General features: G+C 56.5%; 2 protein-coding genes across 2 annotated transcripts in view; both read right to left on the bottom strand.

Annotated features, from left to right (window-relative positions):
* Positions 1-9,198: 9,198 nt before the first annotated feature.
* Positions 9,199-11,805, bottom strand: SUPT4H1 (SPT4 homolog, DSIF elongation factor subunit). Its single transcript, XM_068415723.1, has 5 exons — positions 11,703-11,805; positions 11,297-11,403; positions 11,131-11,186; positions 10,871-10,924; positions 9,199-9,622 (listed from the first exon to the last, which is right to left on the bottom strand). Exons 1-5 carry the CDS (start codon positions 11,769-11,771, stop codon positions 9,555-9,557), a joined length of 354 nt encoding a protein of 117 aa, XP_068271824.1. The 5' UTR covers positions 11,772-11,805; the 3' UTR covers positions 9,199-9,554.
* Positions 11,806-12,113: 308 nt separating this feature from the next.
* Positions 12,114-23,363, bottom strand: part of RNF43 (ring finger protein 43) — a 50,324-nt gene continuing 39,074 nt past the window's right edge. Inside the window, exons 8-9 of the mRNA XM_068415594.1 lie at positions 21,416-22,945; positions 12,114-15,282 (exon numbers count right to left, since the gene is read on the bottom strand). Coding sequence (XP_068271695.1) covers positions 15,239-15,282; positions 21,416-22,945 — 1,574 coding nt within the window. The 3' untranslated portion in view covers positions 12,114-15,238. The remainder of the gene's footprint in view (positions 15,283-21,415; positions 22,946-23,363) is intronic.

Here is a 23,363-nt window from a genome sequence, read left to right as displayed (position 1 = left end):
CGGGGCCGCGGCCGCCGGCACCCCAGGAGACCCCGTGCTGCTCCTCGAGTGCCACGTGGGCACCTCGGATGGGTCCCCCCATTACCGCGTTGGGGCGTGGGTGGCCCATGCTGGGTGCCGGTGACCCATGCCAGATGCCGGTGACCCACGCTGGGTGTCAGTGGCCCATGCCAGATGCTGGTGGCCCAAGCTGGCTGCCGTGGCTCACGCCGGGTGCCGGTGGTGCATGCCATATGCTGGTGGCCCACGCTGGGTGCTGGTGGCCCACGCCGGGTGCCGGTGCGGCGGGGTGCTGCATGGGGTGATGGTGGTGGCCGGGGAGCAATGAGCCCCTGCGGGGAGTGGGGCCGCTTTTAACCCCATCCTGCCCACGTGGCCCCAACCACAGGAAGAGCCGTAGCTGCCGAGGAGATAACGGTGCACGGTCCCACCCAGCGCCACCCCGCAGCCCGACCGCAGCCGGCCCAGCCGCGGGGTGAGGGGCGGCCGCTGCCGAGCGCCGGAAGCACCGGGGGCCGTGGCAGAACAGCCGGTTACACGCTCCTGAGCTTCGCTGCTGAGAGCGACAAACATGTTTGTGCAAAAAAAAAAAAGAAAGGAAAAAAAAAAAGAGAGGGTGACAGTAACCGAATCCACCCCCCCACCCCATGGCTGCGCGGGGGCTCCACCGTATCCCCTCGCCCCATCCTGGTGGTGACCTGCGCAGGAGCGAGGTGTTCTTGAGCACGGAGAGAGCTCGTGGAGGGGTGGCAGCCTGCGGCAGGGGTCTGCAGGAGTCAGGGTGCTGCCCGGGGGTAGGGCAAAGCCCGCGGGGACGTGGGTGCCAGCGGGCTGCGAGCCCTAAACCTGCTCTTTAGGCTATGTGTTGCCCAAGAGACCTCCTGGAGCTTCTCACCCGCTCAGGGCTCTGCAACGCCAGACTTGCCTTGGCCCCCGGGCTGCTGTAACGGGGACGTGAGGCCCCTCCAGGAAGAAAACCGAAAGCCAGGTTTGGAGGGTTCGCACGCCCAGGTCGTGATGGCTGTCACCGCCCGATGGCACCGGGGCTGGAGCAGCTGCGGGATGTGGAGCAGGGGGGTTTGCACGGCCAGGACCACGCCGCATGCCGGGAGCACGCCCTGCCCCAGCACTGGGCGAAACTGCATGTTAAACTGGATTAAAAACTATGAGCTAAATCCCCAAAAGTGGCTGTAAACGGGGCCACATCGGTCCGTGTGATGGTTTTCACGTGGCTCTGAGAAAGGCTCTTTTTTAGGCCAGCGCGACCCGCTCTTTACATTGATAATCTGGACGGAAATGTAAAAAAACAAAAAAAAAACCCCTTGGTGAGGTTTGCAGAAGGCAGGGGAAGAGCAAAGTCAAAAATAACTGAGCAGCGACACAGAAGTGATTTGACTTGAGCCGCCCGCGTGCTGCTGACCACGGGTAGAGGGGCTTTGGTGGAGAGAGAATCGGTTGGGAAACTCTTTCCAAACCGAGACTGAACTGCTCGAAGGGTTTCACGGGAAAATAACCCACAGAAATGGCTGGAGTGAGCCCGTCCGCCTGCTCAGCCGGCCCCATCCCTGCACCTCCGGCCCCTCAGGGCTGCCCTGTCTCCCACCCTTCACTGGTCCCGGCCTTACGGTCACCAGGCTGGGGACATCACGCTCCCCACGCCGGTGAGCGTCAACAGGGCAATCTCAGCGGCCGTTGGTGATGTCTCCACAGGGTCCATTTGGGAGCTGATGCAGCTCTGACCCAGGGCAGCAGCCCTCTGGCTCCTCACCGCTGGCGGGGGCCACCACGTGCATGGCTGGTCCCACGTGGAGCTGGGCTAGGTGCCTCCTGAGCTCCCCGAGTTAGCCCCCCTGGGGACACCTGAAAGGTGTGAACATCATTTTGGCTGTGTGAGGAGCTTGTTCCCAACCCAGAGACCCTCCCTGGAGACAGCACCTAGTGCTTCAGCCACCTCGGTGCCACGGGATGGTCCCCAGAGGTGGTGGGTGCCATCATGGGCGGTCAAAGTTGCACAGGGTACAGGCAACTACGCTCTCACACCAGGGTCAAGGAGCCTTTTTCGGGGCAGCCGAGGGAGCTTTGGTCCCAGAGGTGCTGCTGAGGGACTTTCCCCTGTGTTCCAGGGTCAAGGCCACATCTCCTGCAGTGTGCCTTGCTCAGACGACGAGCTGGTCCCTGCTAAACACAGAGGGCTGGGGGTGAGGAGCCAGGCGCTACGAGAAAAGGTCCATTTAAGGCTCACCATGGTGCAAAGCGAGATGAAGATGCGTTTCCTAAAGGAGGCAGCGAGGGCAAGATGTCAGGGGGAGGGCGAAGCACGTGGCCGGTGCCTGGGGACGCTGGGGGAAGGAGCTGTGTCCTCCCAAAACGGGGCTCCCCGGCGGAGCACTGCCCACCGCCCGCCCGTGCTGCCGCCTGGGGTGCTGAGGAGCCGTGCGGGTGGCCCGCGGGTGCCTTCCCGGCAGGGAAGTGGGGGGAGGCGACGCTTCCTCTTTCCCTGGACTGGGAGGCCATGACATTTTGGGTGTCCCGAGCTGGTTTCCTTCTGCCAGCAGCAGCCACCCGCCGCCTGCGCTGCCTCTCGTAAAGGAGGAAATCAGCAGATCTGGTTCCTCGGGCTCAGACGAGGAGGTCTGGAAGTCTCTAACTGATGATGAACTTACCGCATCCCCCGGTCATTGGTTCATTTTACCAACCGGCAAACGAGGCTGCGGGAATTTCTGCTCCAGCCCTTGGCCCCGGATCGCTCGTCCTGCTCAGCACACCTGGCTGAAATAGCTCCCAAAGGGCTGACAGCACAGAGGCTTTTTGGGGTTGGGGGAAGCTGAAACAGCTGCATTTCCTCCCCCAGGGACATTGTGAGAGCGTCCGGTCCCCAGCGGTCCCGAGGCCCCTCTCTGCACCCTGCTCTGCATCACCCGGGGACTTGCCGCCGGCCCCCCAGGGTGCTGGGTGCTGCTGCTCCCTGGGGTACAGCTCCCTGACCCAAACCAGCTCCCGCTGTGGCACCACTCCCCCGGCTCTGCCCTTGTCTCGGGGCACCCAGATGCGGGTCAGACACCTGCAGCATCCCCGTGCGCCCAAGAGTGTCACCCAGTTTGTGCTCTGTATTGAGCACCCAGAGCACATGGCTACCGCCACCCCCCAGGACCCAGGCTCCCCGCTGCCCTGCGGGTCACCGGCTGTTGCTTTTCCAGTAACTCTCCCAGTATCTGTGAGCGCAGGGGAGTGGGAGCCGGGGGGTTCGGGGGGCAGCGGCGCCGCCGGCCCTGGCCCGCGGGCAGGGGGAAGGGCCCTTGTCGGGCCGCGCAGCCCGGGCGCTGCGAAAGTGCTGATATTTCTTATCGTTCCTTGCAGCAACTTCCCCTCCTCGCCTGCGGTCGCGGCGCTCGCTGCACGCAGGGGAAGTGGCAGCCAGAAGCCGGCTGCCTTCGGCCTCGCGCGGTGTTTAAAGGAGACGAACTCCTGCCAGCACCCTGCTCTGCGGACCCAGCTCCGTGCTGGGGCAGGCAGCTGCCTGCTGCCCAGCCATGCCCACTTTGCTCCTATCCATCCAGCACCTCGTGGGCCTCAGAGTTGTGCTGGAGGAGGAGGAGGAGGAGGAAGAAGTGGGTGATCTCACCCAAACCCTCCCTGAGCCCCCTCCACTGCCCTAGGGCCAGGGGAAAAGGGGGCCTGCTAGCCACAGAGTCCACAGCCCCAGTAGCATCTCCTGGCCATCATTCTGCGAGACCCCAACAGAGCCACAGTGCCTCAGTCGTATCGCTGTTAACACTGAAGCCTAATGACTGCGTTCCCAACACAAGCCACCATATCACCTCTGAGAACAGGGCACAGGGATGGCCACAGCTCGCTCTGCTTTGCAACACAAGGGGTAGCCCCAAAATAGACCCCTGGGACAGAGCGCTCCGACCTGGCGATGCTGCTGGACAGCGTGGGGAGGGCTGCTGCTGCACCAAAAAAAACGCAGGGTGCCAAAACAGCTCCCGAGAGCTTTTTGGATGGGCAGAGCATTGTTTGCCACCGTCCTGCCAGGCACAATGGGGCACGAGGAAGAAGTGCAGCACGTGTGGCACGGCTGGGAGCCCACCTCTGCACCCAAAAGACAGGGGGTGCCGTGCCCGCAGGGTGCACTCGGGGTGAGACACATTGAGACCCATTGGGCTGAGCCCCATCGGGCTGAGCCACGTCTCCCCACCGGGCACCAGGACGCCGGCGCCGGGCGGGATGCTGGGGTGGGCTCCCCGTGTGCTCCCAGCCTGACCCCTGCACCCTGCCTGTCCCCCGCCGCCGGCGGGGCCGGGGTTGGAGCGAGGCCGTTAAAAGTGAGTCAACTAGAAACTGCCGGCTGAAAGAGGCGGCGAGCGGGAGGCAAATGAGAGCGCGAAGGGAAACCTCAAAAAGCCGAAGTGACGCGGCGGGGCGGGCGCGGGGGGACGCACGGGTGAGCGCGGGCGCCTTCGGTTTGCCCATATATAGACAAATCGCGGCCCGTTTGCGCCAATGGCGGGCGCGGGACCGTTGGGCTGGCGCCGCGCGGGGCCACAAAGTGCCCCGTCATTTTCCATGTCACCTGCTGCAACCGGCCTCGCAGGTGGGGGAAGGGGAGGCCACGGCTCAGGGGGCCCTGACGCCCCCGGAGAGGCCCCCCCACGGCACCCGGTGCTGCATTGCGGCGGCACAGATGGGCGACTCCTGTTTTCCCCTTTCCCACCTTAATCCACAGGTTGGGCAACGTCCCGGGGTGCTCTGCACCAGGGTGGGCCCGTTTGGGATGGAGGATGCTCCGGGACAGAGCCCGGCAGCGATATGGGGAAGGAGGGATGAGAGCCGCCCCGCGGGGCTGTGGACCTCCTGGGGCAGGACGGGGTTGAGCCCTGTGGTGACAGTCCCTCATTTCCCAGCAGTCTCTGGCCCCTCGGGCACGGGAAGAGCTGAGCACTCCGAGGTCTGGAGACCCCAAGGAGGGGGGACAGGCACCCAGGGCTGCCAGAAAGCATGTCCCCAAACCTGGCATTGGTGGCACCTTTCTGGAGTGGCCAGGCCAGGCGATGCTGGGTATCAAAGCCCCCAGACTGGCCAAGGGGCTGGATCCTGTGGCCACCGGGGCATGCTGACACCCTGCCCTGTATCACGCACCTGGGCTGTTTGGGGACCCACAGGAGGAGGTGCAACGTCCTCGCCCAGCACGTGTCCCAGGGCTCTGTTTGGGCACTCAATGGCTCGTTCTGCAGCTGACCGCGCAAGAGGACCATTCCCTCGGGGGCAAAAGGCCCCTTCCAGCCCAGCACCTGCTTTGGGCAGAGCCTGGGTGATGCACCTCTGGCCAGGAGGAGGAAGGACAAGTGCCACCTGGGTTGCAGGAGGAGGTCCAGGAGAGCTGGGGATGGGGTAGATACCATCAGGTTCTCAAATCCCTCCTGTGACTTCATCTGTGGTGTCCCTTTGCTGTTTTCCCTAAGGAAACATGCCTTCAGCACCCCCAGTGACCTCCACCATCAGGGTGAGACCCCACTCTGCCCCACCAACCCTTGGTGTCTCCCCTTCCCATGATACAGAGCTGCAGGAGCAGACCAGGGAGGTGAGAGGTCTCAGCCAAGAGGAGGTTTGGGACCCCCCACCACCTTCTTGTGTCCCCTCAGCCTCCAAAACCCCAACTCTTGTCAGCAGACCAGTGGGTTTAGAGGTGTCCACCATGAAGCAGCTTAGGGCCTATTTGCAGACAGCATGTGAAGATGGTACTGCCACCTCTTGCAAGCCCACTTCAGGAACCGATGGCCCACCAGCCTGTCTGTCCTTCACAAAGCACGGCCTGCTCCTTGCACGGCGATTCCTGAGAGGCAAACACCCAGAGGACCCACCACACATCAGAGCTCCCGCTTTTCCCTGCAGATCCCCCCAGCAGGGAACACATCCCAGTTCCTCACCCACTCTCCTCCATCACCAGGAACCCCTTGGGATGGTGCACGTGGCAGCCCTGCCTCATTTCTGCCACCCTTTGAAAGCTTTCATAGCTGCCTGCACCCCCGAAACCTCCTCCCACCCCCTCCGCAGCCCGTGCGAATGGCTGCTGCCAAAAGCAGGCCGTGGGCCCCCTCCTCTCCCCACCACATCAGGCACACTCAGGTGCCTCAGTGGCTTCTGCCCACAGGCCCTGACGCAGAGGTGATGGGCAGGAGGGGCCACCCGTTAACGGCGTGCACTGTGGCTTTGCCATCCTCGCCCCAGCAGCGTTTCACCCCGGCCCTGGGCGGGCAGCACGGGTACCAGGAGGACAACCCAGGTTTGTCTTCCCCTGCACCTCCACCCTGCCAAGGTCTCCTTGGCCAGTTTCCAAGGAAAACAGTTTTAAGCTGGAGCTTGTTTTGGGGTTCCCCCCCCTCTCCCAGCACCTACCACCAAGGATCTCTGCACCCCTGGGGTAACCAGCCCCCCCAGGCACACAGGGAGGGCGAGAGGCACCCAGGACAGTCCGAGTCCGCACACTGCAAGGCAGCAAGTGAAAGCAGATTTAGGGCGAATCAGGCCCGATGCTGCTGCAGCCGGCCCCGGGCAGCACCTCTGCACAGAGGTGACAACGGGGGAGGGACACCACGGCACGCACAGAGCACCCATGGGAGCAAAACCGGGGGGGGTCACCCCGCCTCAGCCTCGGCCTCGGCCGGAGTCCAACACGCTCTAACACATGTCCCCCTTCATCTGAAGCCCAACTTGCCCAAGCTACAAGGCAAAGCCCAACGTGAGCCGCTTTCACGCCCGGGCAGCGGGGAGCGGCGCGCGTGGGCAGGTCCCCGTCCCACGGGGTGACACGCGGAGGGGCCCCCGCGCAGGTGGGGACGGCTTGGCCGGGCATTTCCCAGCACCGCCGGCAGCTGCCTCACGTCGAAACACCGTGTGCTCTGCGGTTTTGGAAAGTCACTTTTCTCGCCCGGAGGGAGAGCCGGGGTATCGGTTCTCAAAACCCGCACGAAGAAATCCACCGGCTCGTGCTTCCTGCCTGCGCTGCCCCGGCACCCTGCTGCCCACGAGCTGCCGGGCGGCTTCGCACGCCAAACCTGCAGGATTTTCAGGCCTGGCTGAAATATTTTAGTGTCGTTTGGTGCAGGGGGAGGAGCTGTCTTAAACTGACTCAGATCTACAGCTCCCTACCCCGTTGACGCTTTCTCTTCCAATTACAGCCGCCGCCGCACATTTTTCCTCCAGTTTCTCCAACGTGAGGGCTCCCTGCCCTACTTTTCTCAGCAAATAAATCTCTGCAGCCGTTTGCTTTTTGCTGCTACAAAATTGTGGCAGCCCCAGGGCTGGAGTCTAACTGAAATGCTCATTTCTGGTGCTTTGCAGAGGTTTAATGCTCAGCTCCGGCAGCCTGGGAGCGATGAATCACTTTGGGCGGCGTGGGCTGGGAGATGCGGTGTGTGCATGGGCGAGGAAGGGGCTCGCCGAGCCAGCTCGCATCGAGGCAGCGGGTTCTTGGAAGTGCTGCGAGCTGCTGCGGGCAGAGGAGGTGCAGCTCTCTCGGAAAGACCCCCGGCGTCTTGCCTCGCTGCTCTGCCTCTATTGCATTTGCGCTGCAGCCCCCACCAGTCTTAACTCTATAGAACCTGGAGCAGTTGTGCTTCCTAGGAAGCGGTGAGGCTCCTGTGGGGTTTACAAGCCCCCTCACCGTCCCCAAAAGGCGCAGTGATGACGCACACTGCTCCCTGGGGACAATTTCCTAAGGAAAGTCCCCAGCCCTGGGCAGTGACTGTGTTACCACACGACTGCAGCATCCCAGGAAGGGGGACATGAACCACCATGCCTGCAGACCCACACCCAGAGCCCGGCCAAAGAAGCCCACCCTACCCAGGGTTCTGTGCAGAGCCCTCTCGTCACCTCCTCTGCACCATGAAGCCAGGGGACAAGGTGGCCTGGGAGTGAGGAACTGGTCCTGATGTGCCTCCAGCATTGGAGGAGCTCCAGCATGGCCATCCCCATCCCTGGAGCCAGGGCAGGGGGACACAGCCTGGGAAGCCGACAGGGAGCGAAAGGCACGGCAGAAAATGGAGATGTGCCTCAGGTCTCTCCTGCTCAGGTCCATCTCCAGCAGCTTCACCCCAGCCCAGAACCATGTTCCAGCCCCGCTCCACAAAGCTGTGCTGCCACCCCGTGGCACTTGAAGGGTGACACTTCGAGGGCTGGGCCTGGCCAGGAGGGTTGATCTCTATCATCTCCAACATCCTTCCAACCTGTCTGGAGCCAAAACCTCACTCCCTGGCCCCATCTCCCTCTAGCTGGAGAAAGAGCCGCCCATGTCACCCTCCTTGACCCCTTTCATTCTGAACCTTGTCAGCTCTCATCAGCCTCACGTGGCTGCCTGGTCAGCACTGGCTGCAGCTCTCCTGGACCATTCTGCAGCGGATGGACATGCCCCGGGGGGATCCCAGCTCACCCCGTGCCTCTCACAGCACAGCCGGTCTGAAATTGCCCTCCAGGGCCCAGAGGTCCATGCCCAAAACATCTAAACCTGAGCACCCAGCGGAGTCGTGCCCTGGGCTGCCGGGACAGTCGCACCTCTCTCCCACAGACCTGACCTACCGGGCATTTCTGAAGTCCATCTCCTGCAACCAAGCAAGCCTGGAGGATAATTATCAAGTCACTAAGGAGACCAGATCTCTCAGGAGCCCATGCAACGCAGCCACTACCCAAGCCGACACAACGTGCACAGTGACAAACACGAGGCTGGATGGGTGTTTCCACCCCTGCTTGTCCATCCTTCCCCTCGGTCAGGACCTGTGCTGCCTCCCAGCCACACCACCAACGGGCTTGTCTCGCTCTGCCTGCCATGGAGGCCAGCAACAGCCAGTTGAAGGTCCTTGACGCCTGCTCCCATGTCCCCTGTACAGGACCCTACAGGCCCAGGGCACCATGGCCTCCAGGTAACTACCTCCACGTGAAATACGTAACATCATCTTACCTATTCCACCCAGTCATGAGCTGTAAGGCACAGATCGCTCATCTGCTTGTTCCTACCGCGAAGGACATCCCAATTCAGCCAGGGCAGGATCTCTCGAGGCAGGAATGTGGTCCATGGCGTACGAAGTGACAGCAATTGCAGGGTCCAAACAGTCTGTCAGGCAGGGGGCTGGCTGTGAAATCCCCTCACCACACCATCCGCTTCCTGCAGCGGGCGAAACTAGTGACTGCGCACACAGATGGACACAACTCTGACCAGGCAGTGTGTTTTATTGATATATTTACACAGCTACATCCCAGCTCTCCTTTTTTTTCCACACCAACTGTAAAAAAACTTGTGCATCACCAGTAAACACCACTTCCCCAGACCTACTCAAAATGTCCCAGACCTACAAAAAAATGTCTATGGTCTGTGTGGGCAGACCATGGTGCAGCAGAGTCCAGAGGTGCCGAGCAGGAGGAGCCGAGCCAGCAAGCTCCCTCTGAGTCCAGACTCGCTCTCCCACATACTAAAGCTAAAAGGTTTTGGAGCAGCCCCCCCGCGTGCCCGCTGCCTCTCCCAACGCAGCACCGGGGAATCCTCCAGGCAGCACAAGAGCCCCTTAGGTTTTTATAGCTGTGTCTCGGGACTTGTAAGCCACGCCACGGCTCTTCAGCTCTCGGACGATCCCTGCAGCAAGGAGACAAGCACATTTCAGTATTCTCTAGGGATGAGGAGCCCTGAAAAGATCTAGTTGCTCTGCCATGTAGCCTTCATTGCAGAGATCAAGAACTGGACAATCATCTTCATTTCTTCTAACAGAAATGTTCAGTGTTCCCTTGTCTAGTTTAAATGCCTAGACAGAGCTCCCAAACATCAGCTCTTGTTTTGCCTTGGGAAAGAATCAGGTAGAGGTTTTATTTACATTATTTCCTACCTGAAAATGTTTGAATATTATGACTATACTGAGCAGGTCAAGCTCTGAAGGGTACTTCTTAAATCTTGCAGTCACTTCTGTGACCTGCCTGCATGTCCAACCTTCCCCTTAAGAACATGGATAGCAGAAGAGCACCATGGGTTTCAGCACGGCTCTCACCAGTGCCACGCAGCAAGGGACAGCCAAATGACAGCTTGCACGGCCCATGAGTGCAACCTGCTGGTTACCGCGCGCTCCCCAGTCCTCTCGCTCCTCCCTGTGATGTGAGGATGGGGCTGAGCGAGGCCAAAGACAGCATCTCCCCCCTATACTCCCTCCACCTGCTGCCCTGTGCTCCCTGACTGCAGATGCATCGAGCTCACGCCAACATCTGCTGCACTCTGGTTGTTTCAGATGTGCCCAAAGCTGTGCCTTGGCTTCAAGCCTCGTGATGTTCCAGCTCCTTCCCAACACAGATGGTGGAGCTCAGATCAGAAATAAGGAGCCTGCAATTCCAGACACAAGCGCGGCTTTCACCCCGTGGATATGGGCTGCAGCACTCCTGGGTAGGGGCACAGGTTGAGTCTGCTCCGGGGCTACCTACAGGGCAGGGGCTCTCAGCTACACGGATGATGAGGTTTCTGCATTACAGAGGTAATGTAAACTGTTTCTCCCCCTGAGAGCCTGCCTGGTATCACAGGTTTTAGTCAGTAGCATCTTCAATATCAAGTCACCTTGGCAATCCCCTCACACACACAGCACGTGCGCTGTTCACAACACACAGCGTTCACTGAACCCCCACATCCTGATTTCATTACACAGGCACAGCGCAATGCACCGCCCCGGTTTGTCACCTCAGAGATGGCTACAGCCCCAACACCTCATGTGCAGAACAACCCCCCAGCCGCCATCCGTGCAGGAGGCACAAGAAACGTGCCAGCCCTGAAAGCTGTTGCTGGCTGTAACCTTCCCTTGGCAGCCCTTTCACAGCCCCACCAGGTACCACAAGCCGGCGGCATTACCTTGGGGCAGGCGGCCGGTCACAGACACTGCATAGACACCTGGCTTGAAGTTACCTGGGGGAAAGAAAACACCGAGTTACCCCGCACGGCAGCAGCTGGGTGGGCAAGCGTCCCTGCCAGCCTCCGCCTGCGCAGATGCCCCCTCGCCGGGAGCAGAAACCCCCTCCGCAGCCAGAACAGCAACTCCCGCTGCCCCAGAGAAGGGTTTGCTGGAGAAAAGGGATCTCCTGCTCCCAAACCGGCTGGGAAAAACCACTCACTGATTCGCTGCCACTTGGATACCCAGCTGTCCTCAGGGCTCATCATCGCGATGATCCTGCGGGAGGGATGGGAGTGAGGGGACGTTTCCCAGCCAGGTGACACCGCAGTGCCACCATAGTGTCCCCAGGCACCCCAGGGAACGCGGCCGGCCCGGACCCCACTCACCCATCGAAGGAGGAGCTGGTGCAGTCGTAGACCATCTCCCGGTTGCCCTTCATCTGCAGGTAGGCATCGCAGTTGTCGCAGCCATCGTACTCGAACTGGTCGATGGTCTGAGGGGGACAAAGGCATCAGCGCGGGGCCGGGGGAGGAGGGACCGGGCCCAGCCGGGACCGGGGCGGCCGCAGGGGCTGTAGGAGGGAGAGGAGAGCCGGGCAGGACCGGCGGGAGGCCTGCGGCGGGGGAAGGGAGGGAGGGAGCACGGGGAAGGCGGGGAGGCGCCCAGAGGCCGAGGGAAGACCGAGCCGGGCGGCAGGCGGGGGGGAAAGGGCCCGGAACGGGGCGGAGGAAGGCCCGGGCCGGGGCAGGGAGGCCCAGACCGGGCGGGGAGCGGTCCCGGGGCTGGTGTCACCTTGACGAGGGAGCAGAGCAGGCAGGCGCGGAGGTGCCGCAGGTCCTTGGGGACGGTCTCCAGCGCCATCCCGCCGCCGCCGCCGCCTGGTCCGGCCCCGCTCTGCGCCGCGCAGGCGCAGAGCGGGGCCGGGCCGGGCCTGGCGGCGGCGGCAGTTGGGCCCTGCCCGCTGCCCCACCGGCCTGTGCCCGGGGGAGGGCGGCAGAGAGGCGGCGGGAGCGGGCGGCACCGCCCGGGCCAGCCCCGCGGCTCCGGTCACCGGGGCCGGGGCCCCCATCACCATCGGAGCGGTTTATTGCCGTGCCCCGGGCAGCAGAGCCGCGGTGGCTCGGTGTAACGAACAAAACCAGGCGAGCAGACCGGGTACATGGATAAATATATTAGTAAATAAATATATTTCTGAGCACATCAGCATATTCACACATCTTTGTTTCTATCGGACATAAATACACAGTTTTGCATATATATATATATGTATAAAACGTATTTTTTTTTTTTTGGTCATAATTTATTCCCAAGCCCCGAGAGCCAGGACAGACTCAGCGAAAAAAAACAACAAAACAAAAAAACCCAAACTGATATTCACATTTCAAAAGGATCTGAACATGATAAAGGGGAGAGCAGAGGCTCTGTGCAGGAAGGGGGGAGGCCCAGCCAGCCCGGCCCCATCGCGGTGGGGTTGGGAGGTCCTGGGAAGACGGTGGTCCCTAGGGAAAGGCTGGGGCTTTGGGTTCGGATGGAGGGAGTTCGGGATGCTCTGGTTTCCATCAGTTTTCAGCTGGGAGTTTGGACGCAACGAAGGCAAATGAGCTCTGCTTCATTGCAGTGATGCTGAAGAAATTCGGTGCGCGAGCCCAAGGGTACTGAGCACTCAAAAGCATCGCCCAGAAGCGAGGTGCAGGAACTGAGAGGAGCCATTCCCCCTTTTCTCAGATATTGCTTCTTCTGTTCCAGGCAGCCAAGGATGGTAGTCCATCTACTGAAGAGGATCTTAAAAACCACCTTCCTGGAGAGTTTCTCCCTCTTCTCCCACCTGAGAACCCACCGAGGCAGACCTGCACGCTCTCATTCAGCTCAGCGAGCCCTGGGCAGGGGGGCCAGCATCCAGGATGGCCATTTCCTAGATGACAAGGAGCAGCAGCACAACATCAGGAAAGGAAAACACTTTAAAGCAGGCATGGCCCTGTGCAGCCTGGTAATACTGCAGGAGGGAGTGGAAAGGGTGCGTTAGTGCTGACCACTTTCCCCAAGAAGTTTGGGGCTTGCTGCAGATTCAGAGCCCTCCTTTTTTTTTAAGGAAAAGGAGAGAAAGAGAGGAGGACTTTTAGACTGCAAACTAGACGCTCATTCCTTTGAGGCAGTGAAATGCATCCCTGGAGGCTCTCAGCCTTCTTGACTCCTAAAGGAATCAGTGGGAACGCCTGGACTTCATGACCTCTGCAAAGTCATCTGAGCCCTCCAGGATGGTCAAGGACGTAGGGAGCTGATTGCGACAAGCCATGGACCATGTGCACAAGAAGTTGAACAGGGGGAATCTAGACCCACGCCTGGGGTTTTGTCCTCTAGTTTAAGACTGACTTCCCTGCAAGGGAGAAAACATCTGAGCTTGTGTCTTCTTTTTGCTTTGTAGGACAAGCAAGAAGAGCCTGGAAAGGTTAAAATACAATTGTCCTGGGTTCTTTGATGAAAGAAATTCAGCTCTTGTCTAGACTGAAAGGTCCTGCAGTGGCTCGGTCACAGGAGCCAAGAAATAAATGCTAGCAAGGGAATAATGTTTTGTTTAAAACAGTGCTATTGGCTGACTTTTAATACCATCACTTGAATGTCAGTGACTGATTAGCAGCTGGGACAAAGATGCCTTTTTCAAAGATGAAGGGCAGCAAACCCCGTAAAAAGCTTTCCTCACCAATGAAGGAAGGCAGAGAGGCAGAGGCAGGATCACCCTGAACTGGGACTACATAACCAGTGCGCTCTCTTGAACTGGAGAAGAAGCTGCTGCTTCAAAGCAAGACACAGAAAGCTGACTGAGCACTGAGCAGATGGGGGAAGTCTGTCCCTACACTGGGTTTCAAATTGTCAGGAGTTACCTTCAGCTCCAGTGTTGTATCCTCACCAATGCCTCATTAGCATTAACTCTGGAAACACTTGGTGCCATATAAACGTGCCCTTAACGTGGGGATCTGGCTAATTCCTTGGCCTGAATGATCATTTTGGGTAATGAACTCAGCAGTCTAATTCCCTGCTGTATGAAAACTGTTTGGGTTCTCTATGTTTTGAATTTGGCAGGTTTTATTTTCCTTGAATGTCCCCAAATTATGAGATGTAGGAAATAAGAACTAGGGACATTCCAAAAAAATCCCCACAAATGGGAGGGGAAAAAAAAGTAATAAACCAAGAGCCTGTCAATTTCTCAAGTTTTCTCTCTCCATCATCAAAATGCTAGAAAAGGCAGCAGGGTATTTTGAAAAATTCCTTCACAGGATCATTTCAGGTGTCTCAGAAATATGATTACAAGGCTGAGTGACAGATGGGGCTCTGCTCTGCATATATTAGGGATGCTTTTGCTGGGAATTTTTTGGAGAGAAGCAGGAGCCACGTCAACTCAAGGATTTTCCATGACTCCTGCGACGAGGGCATCTCAGCTTTGAAATACGCTCAACAAATGAGTTGCTCTTAACAGGGCTGGCCATCACACCTATTTTGAGGGTAGGTGGAGGAGCTAGAGGATGAGTGAGAGACTTGTTCACATTGCCAGATGAGAGGGTGGATTCTTTGCAATGGAAAGAGCCTGACCCAGCTCCTTCCCAGAAATGCTGACACTGTCCCTGTGTCTTCACCTCTCCTGCTGCTGGCAAAATGCAGCAAATGGCCGAGATGATGTCAGCTGAGGGACAATGAATTGATCAAAAGTGGTGAGAGCTGTTGGTTTCCAATGAAGTCAGAAGAAACACCTTGCAGGGCAGACTTGTGAGTGGTGAGATGAAGAATAGCTTGTTCCTGTGTCTGAAATAAGAGTGGAAAAGTTAAGTGAAGAAGTCTGGCTTTTGACCTAAGTGAGGAAATGAAGTCAGGAGCTACCAGGCCACAGAAAGTCATTTCTGCAGCTTTTGCTCTTGAAGGCTTGTTTATTTTTGAAGTGTTTAGCAAAACCTTCTGTGGCATGAATATGCCAAAATAGCAGCTTGCACTCACTCCACGAGCTCTCCAGCTGGTGACTCCCAAGACCGGTCTCTGAGTGAGCCAGCCCACGCAGACAGACGCCACAGGATGAAGATGGGCTGCCTGTGCCTTCAAAGGAGAAGGGGACCTGGAGAGCACGGCTCTGTGCGTGACCATCACAAGGTGAGAACGTGTGAGGAGACCGCAAGTGTCACATTGCTTATTTGCAGTCTGCATCTCGGCGTGGGCCATGCAGGTCAGGGCTGGTTATTACGCGTTGCCTGTGCAGAGAGCAAGATGTGAGCTCCTCTACGGCTGGTGCGCTGAACATCCTTGTCCACCCCAGCTCTCCGGTAAGCAAACAGGCCAGTGTTTTATTAAACTGAGTGTTCATGGACATCCTGGACCTCCTCTTCAGATCCTGCATTCAAAGAAAAGGAAAAAGAAAAGTGTCAGCTACAACTAGCTGAACGTTCCTGGACTCTGCAGCTGCTGGGGCCTTGGCCCTGCAATACAGAGAACAGATGCTGCGGTGAAAGCTGCTAAGTTTCTCCCAGTATTTTGGAGGAGCTTTTCTGGCCACCTCCCCAATCAGTTTATTCCTCTAAGTTAAAGCACAATAAAACATAAAGATAAGACGTCAAGCTACTCCTTAAATATTTCAGAAGACACAGGCTAAGGGCATGGTGCACCCCAGGATTCACACCACTACTAGATGTTTGCGTTTGAAGCTTTTTGATGTTTGCTCTTTGGGGAAAACCTGTATAGTCATTTTAAAAATTACTAGCATCAGAAAATAACATCTTTTCATATTCACACAGTGCCACGGCAGCACCTTCCAGGGACAGAGGACACCAACAGAAACTCCAGACAACAAAAGCAGACTGCAAGTGATGTGTGTGTGCAAGAAAGGGATGGCACACACGTTTCACGGTGTTCAAGAGGTTGCACAAATTGCTTCTGAGTCCTAAACAAGCCAAAACCAGTGAGTGGTGGTTGGCCACAAATGCCAATCCCTTGTGCCCAGCCAGCAAGGACTGCAGCTCATGCTCTACACCAGCCCCTTCCACCTGCTGAATTATTGACAGGCAAGTGCTGAGTAGTTAACTTTGAAACATTCAACATAAGGGCTGCCTAGAAATGGTGCACCCTGAGTTACTCCTTCACACAGTCCCTTTCTCTCTAAGTGACTGAGTGTTGATGCACACACCATGGTCCCTTTCCCAGACATCTCTCAAGTCTGCCCAGAGCTCTCATGCAAGGTCAGCATAGCCCAGTAAAGGCATACATGCATTAGTTTTCACATTTCCCTTTTCCTGAATGTTCCTGAGATCAAAAGGAAACAAATGCCCATATAGTCACAGAGCGCCATTCAAAACAACTTTTCAAAACAGTCACAGCAAATTCTTGTTTGTTACAAATCACCAGCTGTAGGAACAGGACCTCTGAAAATTAAATATATGAGAAGAAAACAAATGAGATTCTGCTTTGAAAATGTAGCTCATCAACGTGGGAAAATTAATGCACAGACACAGTGTTAGACATAGACATACACGTATGTGTGCAGGCATGGCCAAAGTACCAGAAGACAGAGTTTGAGCGTATCTGGCATTTGTGATTTGAATAAGCCATTGCCAACTGCTTCTCATGTACACCAGCTCCTGTGCAACCCAGAAGAGACTGTACAGCTTCCATCGCTCTGTGATCACTCAGATGCCCTGAGTCTCAAACAGCATTATTAAAATATTTTCTGAAAACCGTGCCTGTGTGCGCGTCCCCTGTTGCACAAACAGAAAGGAAGGTTAAAAAAAGGTCTTGAATTGGGAGAGGTGGTAGAGCCTCAGCTGCTGAAGTGGCCATTGAGACCGACACAGGGCAATGACCTGAAGCAGCACACCTTGGTGATACGACAGAAATCTTGTTCTTTGGGTACTGGGTTTTAACAGTGGTCTTTTTCTGCTCTCTAATCCCTTCTCCCCTCTCTAGTAAAGATCAAAGACATGACATGAAAGGGAATGGCTAAGAGGATGAGCAGGAGATGGAGGAGAGGGGGAGGATGCTGACAACTTGCCGCAGGAGGTGAGACTTCCCAGAGAGAGAACAAGAGGTTTCATCAGCTTGTGCTGGGAGTAATCTGGCTGTTCTGGGATGAGATCTGTGCGTGCTTCAGGAAGCCATCAAGCTGTAATTCACTGCTAGTTGTCTGACTTCTCTTAAAAGGATCCTTTCAGCATTGCTTGAGGATTCTTCAGTGAAACAGCTCCCAGGTATAGTCTCCCAGGCAAGAGAGGCAGGGATGTATCTTTATGCAAACCCCACCAAGCAAAGTTGGTGGAGGTGCTCAAGGAAGCGGCATAAACTCCAAGATCATGCGAGCATCCTTGGGATCATCTGCAGCACCCTGGCTGCGGGCCGCGTTATTCCCTGCGATGCCAGTGCATGGCACTGCCTGCACAAGTGGAGTTTCTCCAGGGGCTGGGGACCAAGATCCAGCCTCACCTTGCAGTTGGGCGAGGTTAAGCACACACCTGGAGGGTGCTGCATCCTGCAGGAGCGCCAGCAGCTTCTGGAAACCCTGGTTTAGGGACTTCCTGAGCCAGAGAGTGTATTTGCATCTCTGCATTTGACAGCTCTTGATCTAGGCTCTTGAACCCATTTTACTTCTGGCACCTACATCCTCTGGGCAACGAGCACCAGTTTCACTACACACCATGTGTTACCTTACTGGGTGTTTTAAAGCTTCTGGTTCCCATTTGATGCCACCACTTACTTTGTTATAAGCACCAGTGAGTGTCTCTTATCTGCCTCCTCCCCTGCTCTCCTGATTTCATATCCTCTCTTTCATATCCTCTGCTAATCATCTTTTTCCCATGTGAAAGTCTCTGTATTCTTTCTGCTTTCTCAGAAAAACCTCATCATTGTGATTGTACTTGGTACCTTTCTGCGCTTCTCCCATGTCTGCTACAGCCTTTTTTGAGCAGTGGTGATCAGTGGTGGATGCGAGCTGTGAAAGCACCACAGACTTACACAGCTGCACAGTGGCACTTTCTGCTTGTCCCACGTTTATTCCCAGCTAGCTCCTAATAATAATGTGATTTTTACTTAGAAGTAGTTCTGCTCGTGTGTGGCATTTTGTGCTACTTACACAGGCTCTCATCCACCACTCTATTGCCCAATAACTCAGCAACAGGAGATCCTTCTGTAATGCTTTGTAATCAGTTTTAAAGCTGACAGTCCTGAAAGATGGTCTTTATAAACTTTGCTATCTCCTCTCCTTGTCCAGGATATTTATGAGCTTGCTGAAAGGTGCAGACAGTTGGAGAACTCCACTTTCCTCCTTCTCCGAGTAACTTTTCTCCATTAAGACTGATCTGCATTTTGTCTCCTAATTTTTAGCGAGTTATTTACCTATGAGAGCACCTTCCCTTTTATCTTTTGAAAGCTTCATTCCCCTAAAAGATCTGTGAGGCGTTATCTCTCTCTACAAAAACTGTGTTGCCTCCTCCCCTGGTTTTCACATTTAGCCATGTGCCTACAAGACAGACCCTGTATTTGAATTTTTAACAATTTGCTTGGCAGGAAAGTCAGGCTCATCGTTGTGTGGCTGCAGCTATTTCAAGCTGACATTGCCCTCAGCTCTTCCTTCTGGCTCTGGGCATGGGTAACAGATCGCAGTCCACGTTTGTGATTTAGCAGTTTCATGCTTGAGCCCCTGCACGATGCCTGGGGGAGTGATCTGTAGCCCCGGTAATTTGTTGCTATTCACTCTATCGATGCATTTCAGAAATGCTCAAACTGATGACTGGATTTATGAGGGATCCTCTACCCCATGCCCTAAACAGAGATGTGCCAGGGTGGGAACCTCCTCAAGCACTTCCATGCTGATCACTAACGCAACAAATTCAGTTTGCTCTTCTGCTGTGCAGTTACAGCCCTTGAACATCCCTCTTAGACCTGCGTAACTCCCTGGACCTGCAGAGCCTCTGGCACCCTCCTTCCTTCTGATGGAGTTGAAAAGGTTTGCATTAATTAAGAAAGACTTTTTCACAAGTTGTTCATAGAAATCCTTCCTGGCCTGCCTCGCTGTGGCTCTGCACTTAGCTTTGCATCCAACTCTTTTCTGATTTCTTTGTCTAGCCACACCTTTGCTTTGGAAGAACGGCTTCTTGCTTCTAATTGCCCTCTCTGCTCTGCTGCTTGGCCAGCCCTTTTCTGGGACTTTAAATGATCCCTGTGCCCAAAAGCATCTTATTCTTTTGACTGCTTCTTTTAGTAGTATTTGAAGAAGGTTTTCATGTATATGTAGGCTCCTCTTCTGCACCCTGTGCTAATGCAGTGCATTATAACCCTAACACCACACTCCTCCTACTTAGGCGCAAGTGGGGATTTTTGTGCTACTTGTCATTGGCCTTTACATTCTCCTTAACACACAGTGTCCCTCCCATGCCACCAGAAGAGACACACTCTTCTCCTCTCTGTAATTTCACCTGGGAATTACAGGCTCCCACTGTTTTTTAGGTTTCTGAAAAATTTATGTCAAAACTTTAATTTAAAGCCAGGCTTTCTAATTCATACGCTTATATTTTTAACCTTACAACATCTGTCTAGAGGCATATAGGCATGTCTCCTTGTCTGTTTTTTGGGTCCTGCTTACATGGGACTGTCTATTGAGATTATTCTTTGCTTTTTTTTACTTGTTCTCTATTGATTTATGTCCAGTCCCTTTCTAAGATAAAGAACCAATGTGATTATAACTCAGAGGCTTGATGGCTTTTCTGCATAAGCCCTGCATGAGCTCCCGCTCTCTTCAACTGTCCTCAGTTCCTAATAAAGCTAAATCCTTCCTTTCTATGTATTTTCTCAATCTTACAAGGAGATTCTGACTCTCTGGCTGGTCCTGAAAGCACCCACAGAAGCTACCGCAGTCACATAGACTTAGAATCACACTGCTTTCAAACCCATTGGTCCTTCTAGCTCCTCGTAAAGGGAGGTAAGAGGGAATGAAGGCGGTGCGTGCTTGGCAAAGCACACTGGCACTGGGTGGGCATCAGAGAGCCTTCCCCCATCACGCCATCGGGAGGTGGGCACAGATCTGTGCTGCTGGGACCACCTACAAAGAGACAGAGGCATCGCAGCACGGAGCCTTGCAATGCCCTGGCCACTGCAGCACCCAGTGCCCCGTGTCAGGTGCACAGACCCCTGCGCTGGAGGCTTGGGGAGTCCTCCCAGTTTCATTTTGAAACAGAAGCTCCAAGCAACTCCTGAGCAGCCTGTCCTCGTGCCAGGAAGGTTTTCTCCGTGCTGTGTTCCCTGCTGTGATCCTGGGAGGGCTGTGTCCTGGCCACATGGCTGCCCACTGCCTCCAGCTCAGAGGCCATCAGCACTCAGAGCTACCTGCAAACCAGAGAGCCATCTCTGCGCTGCTGCCTCCTTATCTCTCCAAACGGCAGCATCCCTCCGGGCCCTTTGAAGAACCTCCCGTATCACCTATCTGCAGTGTCAAGCACTTCTGCACCTGGGAAAAAAAGAAATCTGTTCCTGGGAGTCTGGGAGCCTGGAGCGCTGCAGGCAGCCAGCACCATGCTCCATCCAGCCTCTCCCCCTTCCCTGCTGCCTCCTCGGCAGCACAAGCCTGGGTGTGGTGTAGGGCTGGATAGACGAGCACGGGGAGGAAGTTATTATCTCCGCAGCACAATGGGCACGGTGAGTCACACGAGTTTAAGGCCAGCATTTTAACAGAAATTAGGCAGCTAGATCTGTATTTGGTACCTAAATCAAAACGATTTGCCCAAGGTCCTGCCATGAGTCAGTGGCAGGGCGAGGAAGGGAGCCAGGCTCTGCTGGGAGCCAGCACCTGCCTGTGCTGACTCGCAGGTTGCTGCAGAGGAGCCTGAGCAAGACCTGGCAGCTAAACTCAGTTAGGTTCTTTCAAACAGCCTCGTCTCAAACACAACTTCCCTCTCTCAGCGAGAGATGTACAGCAGTTAGGCAAAGGGCCAAACCTGAATTACAGCTGATTTCCAAAAGACACTAAAAAGTAACTCACCCGCAACAGAGGCAGGTGAGAAACGAGAGATGTGCAAATCCATAAAGTCATTCAGTCTGTTCTACTACCACCAGCCACGCTCACTTCCTTCCTCATTGATTCCAGTTAGCTGGGGTTGGCTAAAACAACTGGAGCCCAATAAGCCTTAACGATAATGACTCTGCCAGTAAGACATCCAGACTGATGTAAGGACACTGAGAAATGCGGTGCCACCCCTTCCTTTGGGAGATATTCTGGCTGCTAGAGATGTTTAGTTAAAAAGAGCCACCTTATTTCTCACGTGTATTATTTTAGGAGGAGTCTGTGGGGTTGGGTGCACTCATTAACAGACTTGCTAATCGTTCAGGCCATCATCTCCAGAGAGGTGAGCTCTGAAACGCTTCTGTTGCCAGTGGTCCTGTAGGAAAGCCCACTGTGAAGGTACCAGGTCCACTGGCAGCCAGAGTACCTTCAGCAAAGCACCCTCCTTCACCTGCTTGCTGCAAGAAGAGGCAAACACCGCACTTACCCTGACCACCCTGCTGAGACGGGCAGTGAAGGTGGAGACTCAGACTGTGTCTGGGGCTGCCCGTCCCGGAGAAATCAGCAGGAACCGTGCGGTTTCCCTCCCGTCCTGACAACCCCTCCTCCTGCTTTTTCAGCTCGGAGCCTGACTGCGTCACTAAACACTTCCAGAGCGGGCGAGAGCCCGAGTCGCAGGGCGGGGGAGCGCTTGGGATCAGGGGTTGGACTTCGGGCGAGCAGCGGTAGCCAGCAGCATGGCCGGGAGGAACGTGAGCATCACAGGCTTTGGGCAAGGCTGAGTCCTCAGGCAGGAGAGCAGGGTCGGGCTCCAGGGGACACTTTCTTTTCCTTCGGTGATGACGGCTCTGTAAGTTGTGTCTCAGGGGCAGCAGGACAGGGGATGTGCCAGCTGCTTCCGATTGTCTGTTGGCATCTCCACTGAAGTCCAACCTGTTTGGAGAAGCAGAGTGGGCATGAGGGGACTCCTGGCCTTGCTGGGGACAGGCTGGCTGTCCTGCCGGAGCTGCCTCCTGTAGCACAGCGCTGCTTTCCAGAGCCTGCTGACAGTGATGGCTTTTCTCAGTCTTCTTTTGTATCCGAGCACTGTGGAAGCCAACTTTGGCCCCAGAGTACCGGGATCTGCGCTGCCCAGGCCCCTGCCCGGCCCGCCCGGGTGGACACTCCACGTCTCTTCTGTAGTGATGGTGCTGGTGGTGGTGGTAGTGGACATGGCTGAGCACCTGGGGCTTGGCCGGAGCAGCACTCCCAGGCACCATCAGGTCCAAGGACCTGGGCCGCATCTCCCTGGGCAGCCGCGGCTGCTCCTGGCCATTGTCCGTGGCAGGTCCCTCTGAGCTGCAGTACACGAAGGGGTCGTAGTCGCTGCTGAGGGAGCTCCGGAAAGTGGAGCAGCTGCCGTGGATGCCCTGCAGACTGACGTCCGTGCAGTTCAACATGGAGTCACTGGAGGAACCGTGGCAGGGCCCCGAGCTGGAGTCGCTGCCCGGCCCGTCTGCCAGGTACCCGCTGTGCTCCGTGAGATAGCTCTCCCCGGAGCCGCTGCTGTTGTGCTGGTGCCCGTGGCCGACCCCCCGGCGCAGGGCAGGTGCACGGTGCTGCTTCTGCGCCAGGGCTGCCTTGAGCCCCGGGCAGGGGGGCTGGGGCTGGAGAGAACAAGTCCTGTGGGGCGGCAGGGGCTGCCCGCACGCCGAGGGGTTGGGGTGCTGCTGGCCCAGCAAGCCCGGGGCCAGGGGGGACGGGTGGCCGCAGGCAAGCAGGGAGGTGGCTGGTCTGTAGGGCATGTAGTGGATGGTGCCAAAATCCAGCTGGGAGAGCTCTGGAGAGTGGAAGAAGGGGTTGCCATGGGCTGGCTCTGGGGGAAAGCTCCTGAGGTTCCTCTGAGGATACGGGTGTGGGAGGTGGTAAAGGGCATGTCCCGGGTGCTGGCGGAAAAGGTGGAGTCGCCGTCCGGGCTCCATGTCCCGAGGGGCCAGCCTGGAGCCAGCAGCCGTGGCTTGGTCCACCGAGTCTCTGGCTGTGGAGAGAAAAGGGAGAATTCCAGCACACATCCCACAGCCGAGCTGCAGTAGCCCCAGCACCAGTGAGCCTCCACTGCACTCCCACGACGGTCCCATGTCCCACCTGTGCCCTGCAACTCCTCACTGCCACCACCAAACCATCTTGATGGTCCTGCACACTCAGCACCCTCCCTGCTGCCCCAACCCTCAGATCCCACCTCCCTTCCCTGCAGGTCCCAGGACTGGAAACCCCTCCTCTTGGTGCAGGTGCCAGCCCAAGCCCAGCACCTTGCTGTATGCCGCGGGGGCTCACACACACAGGGACCCCTCTCCAGGTACACACCGCCCCGTACACCCACGTGCCCAGAGACACAAGCTCCTGCTGATGCACCGACTGTACGCATCGCCCAAGGGTACATGGACCTTCTGGGCACA

The sequence above is a fragment of the Nyctibius grandis genome, chromosome 18, assembly GCF_013368605.1.
Source record: "Nyctibius grandis isolate bNycGra1 chromosome 18, bNycGra1.pri, whole genome shotgun sequence".
Classification (NCBI taxonomy): Eukaryota; Metazoa; Chordata; class Aves; order Nyctibiiformes; family Nyctibiidae; genus Nyctibius; species Nyctibius grandis.
The sequence above is the reverse complement of the archived record's forward strand: the minus strand, read 5'-3'. Positions and strand labels throughout refer to the sequence as shown.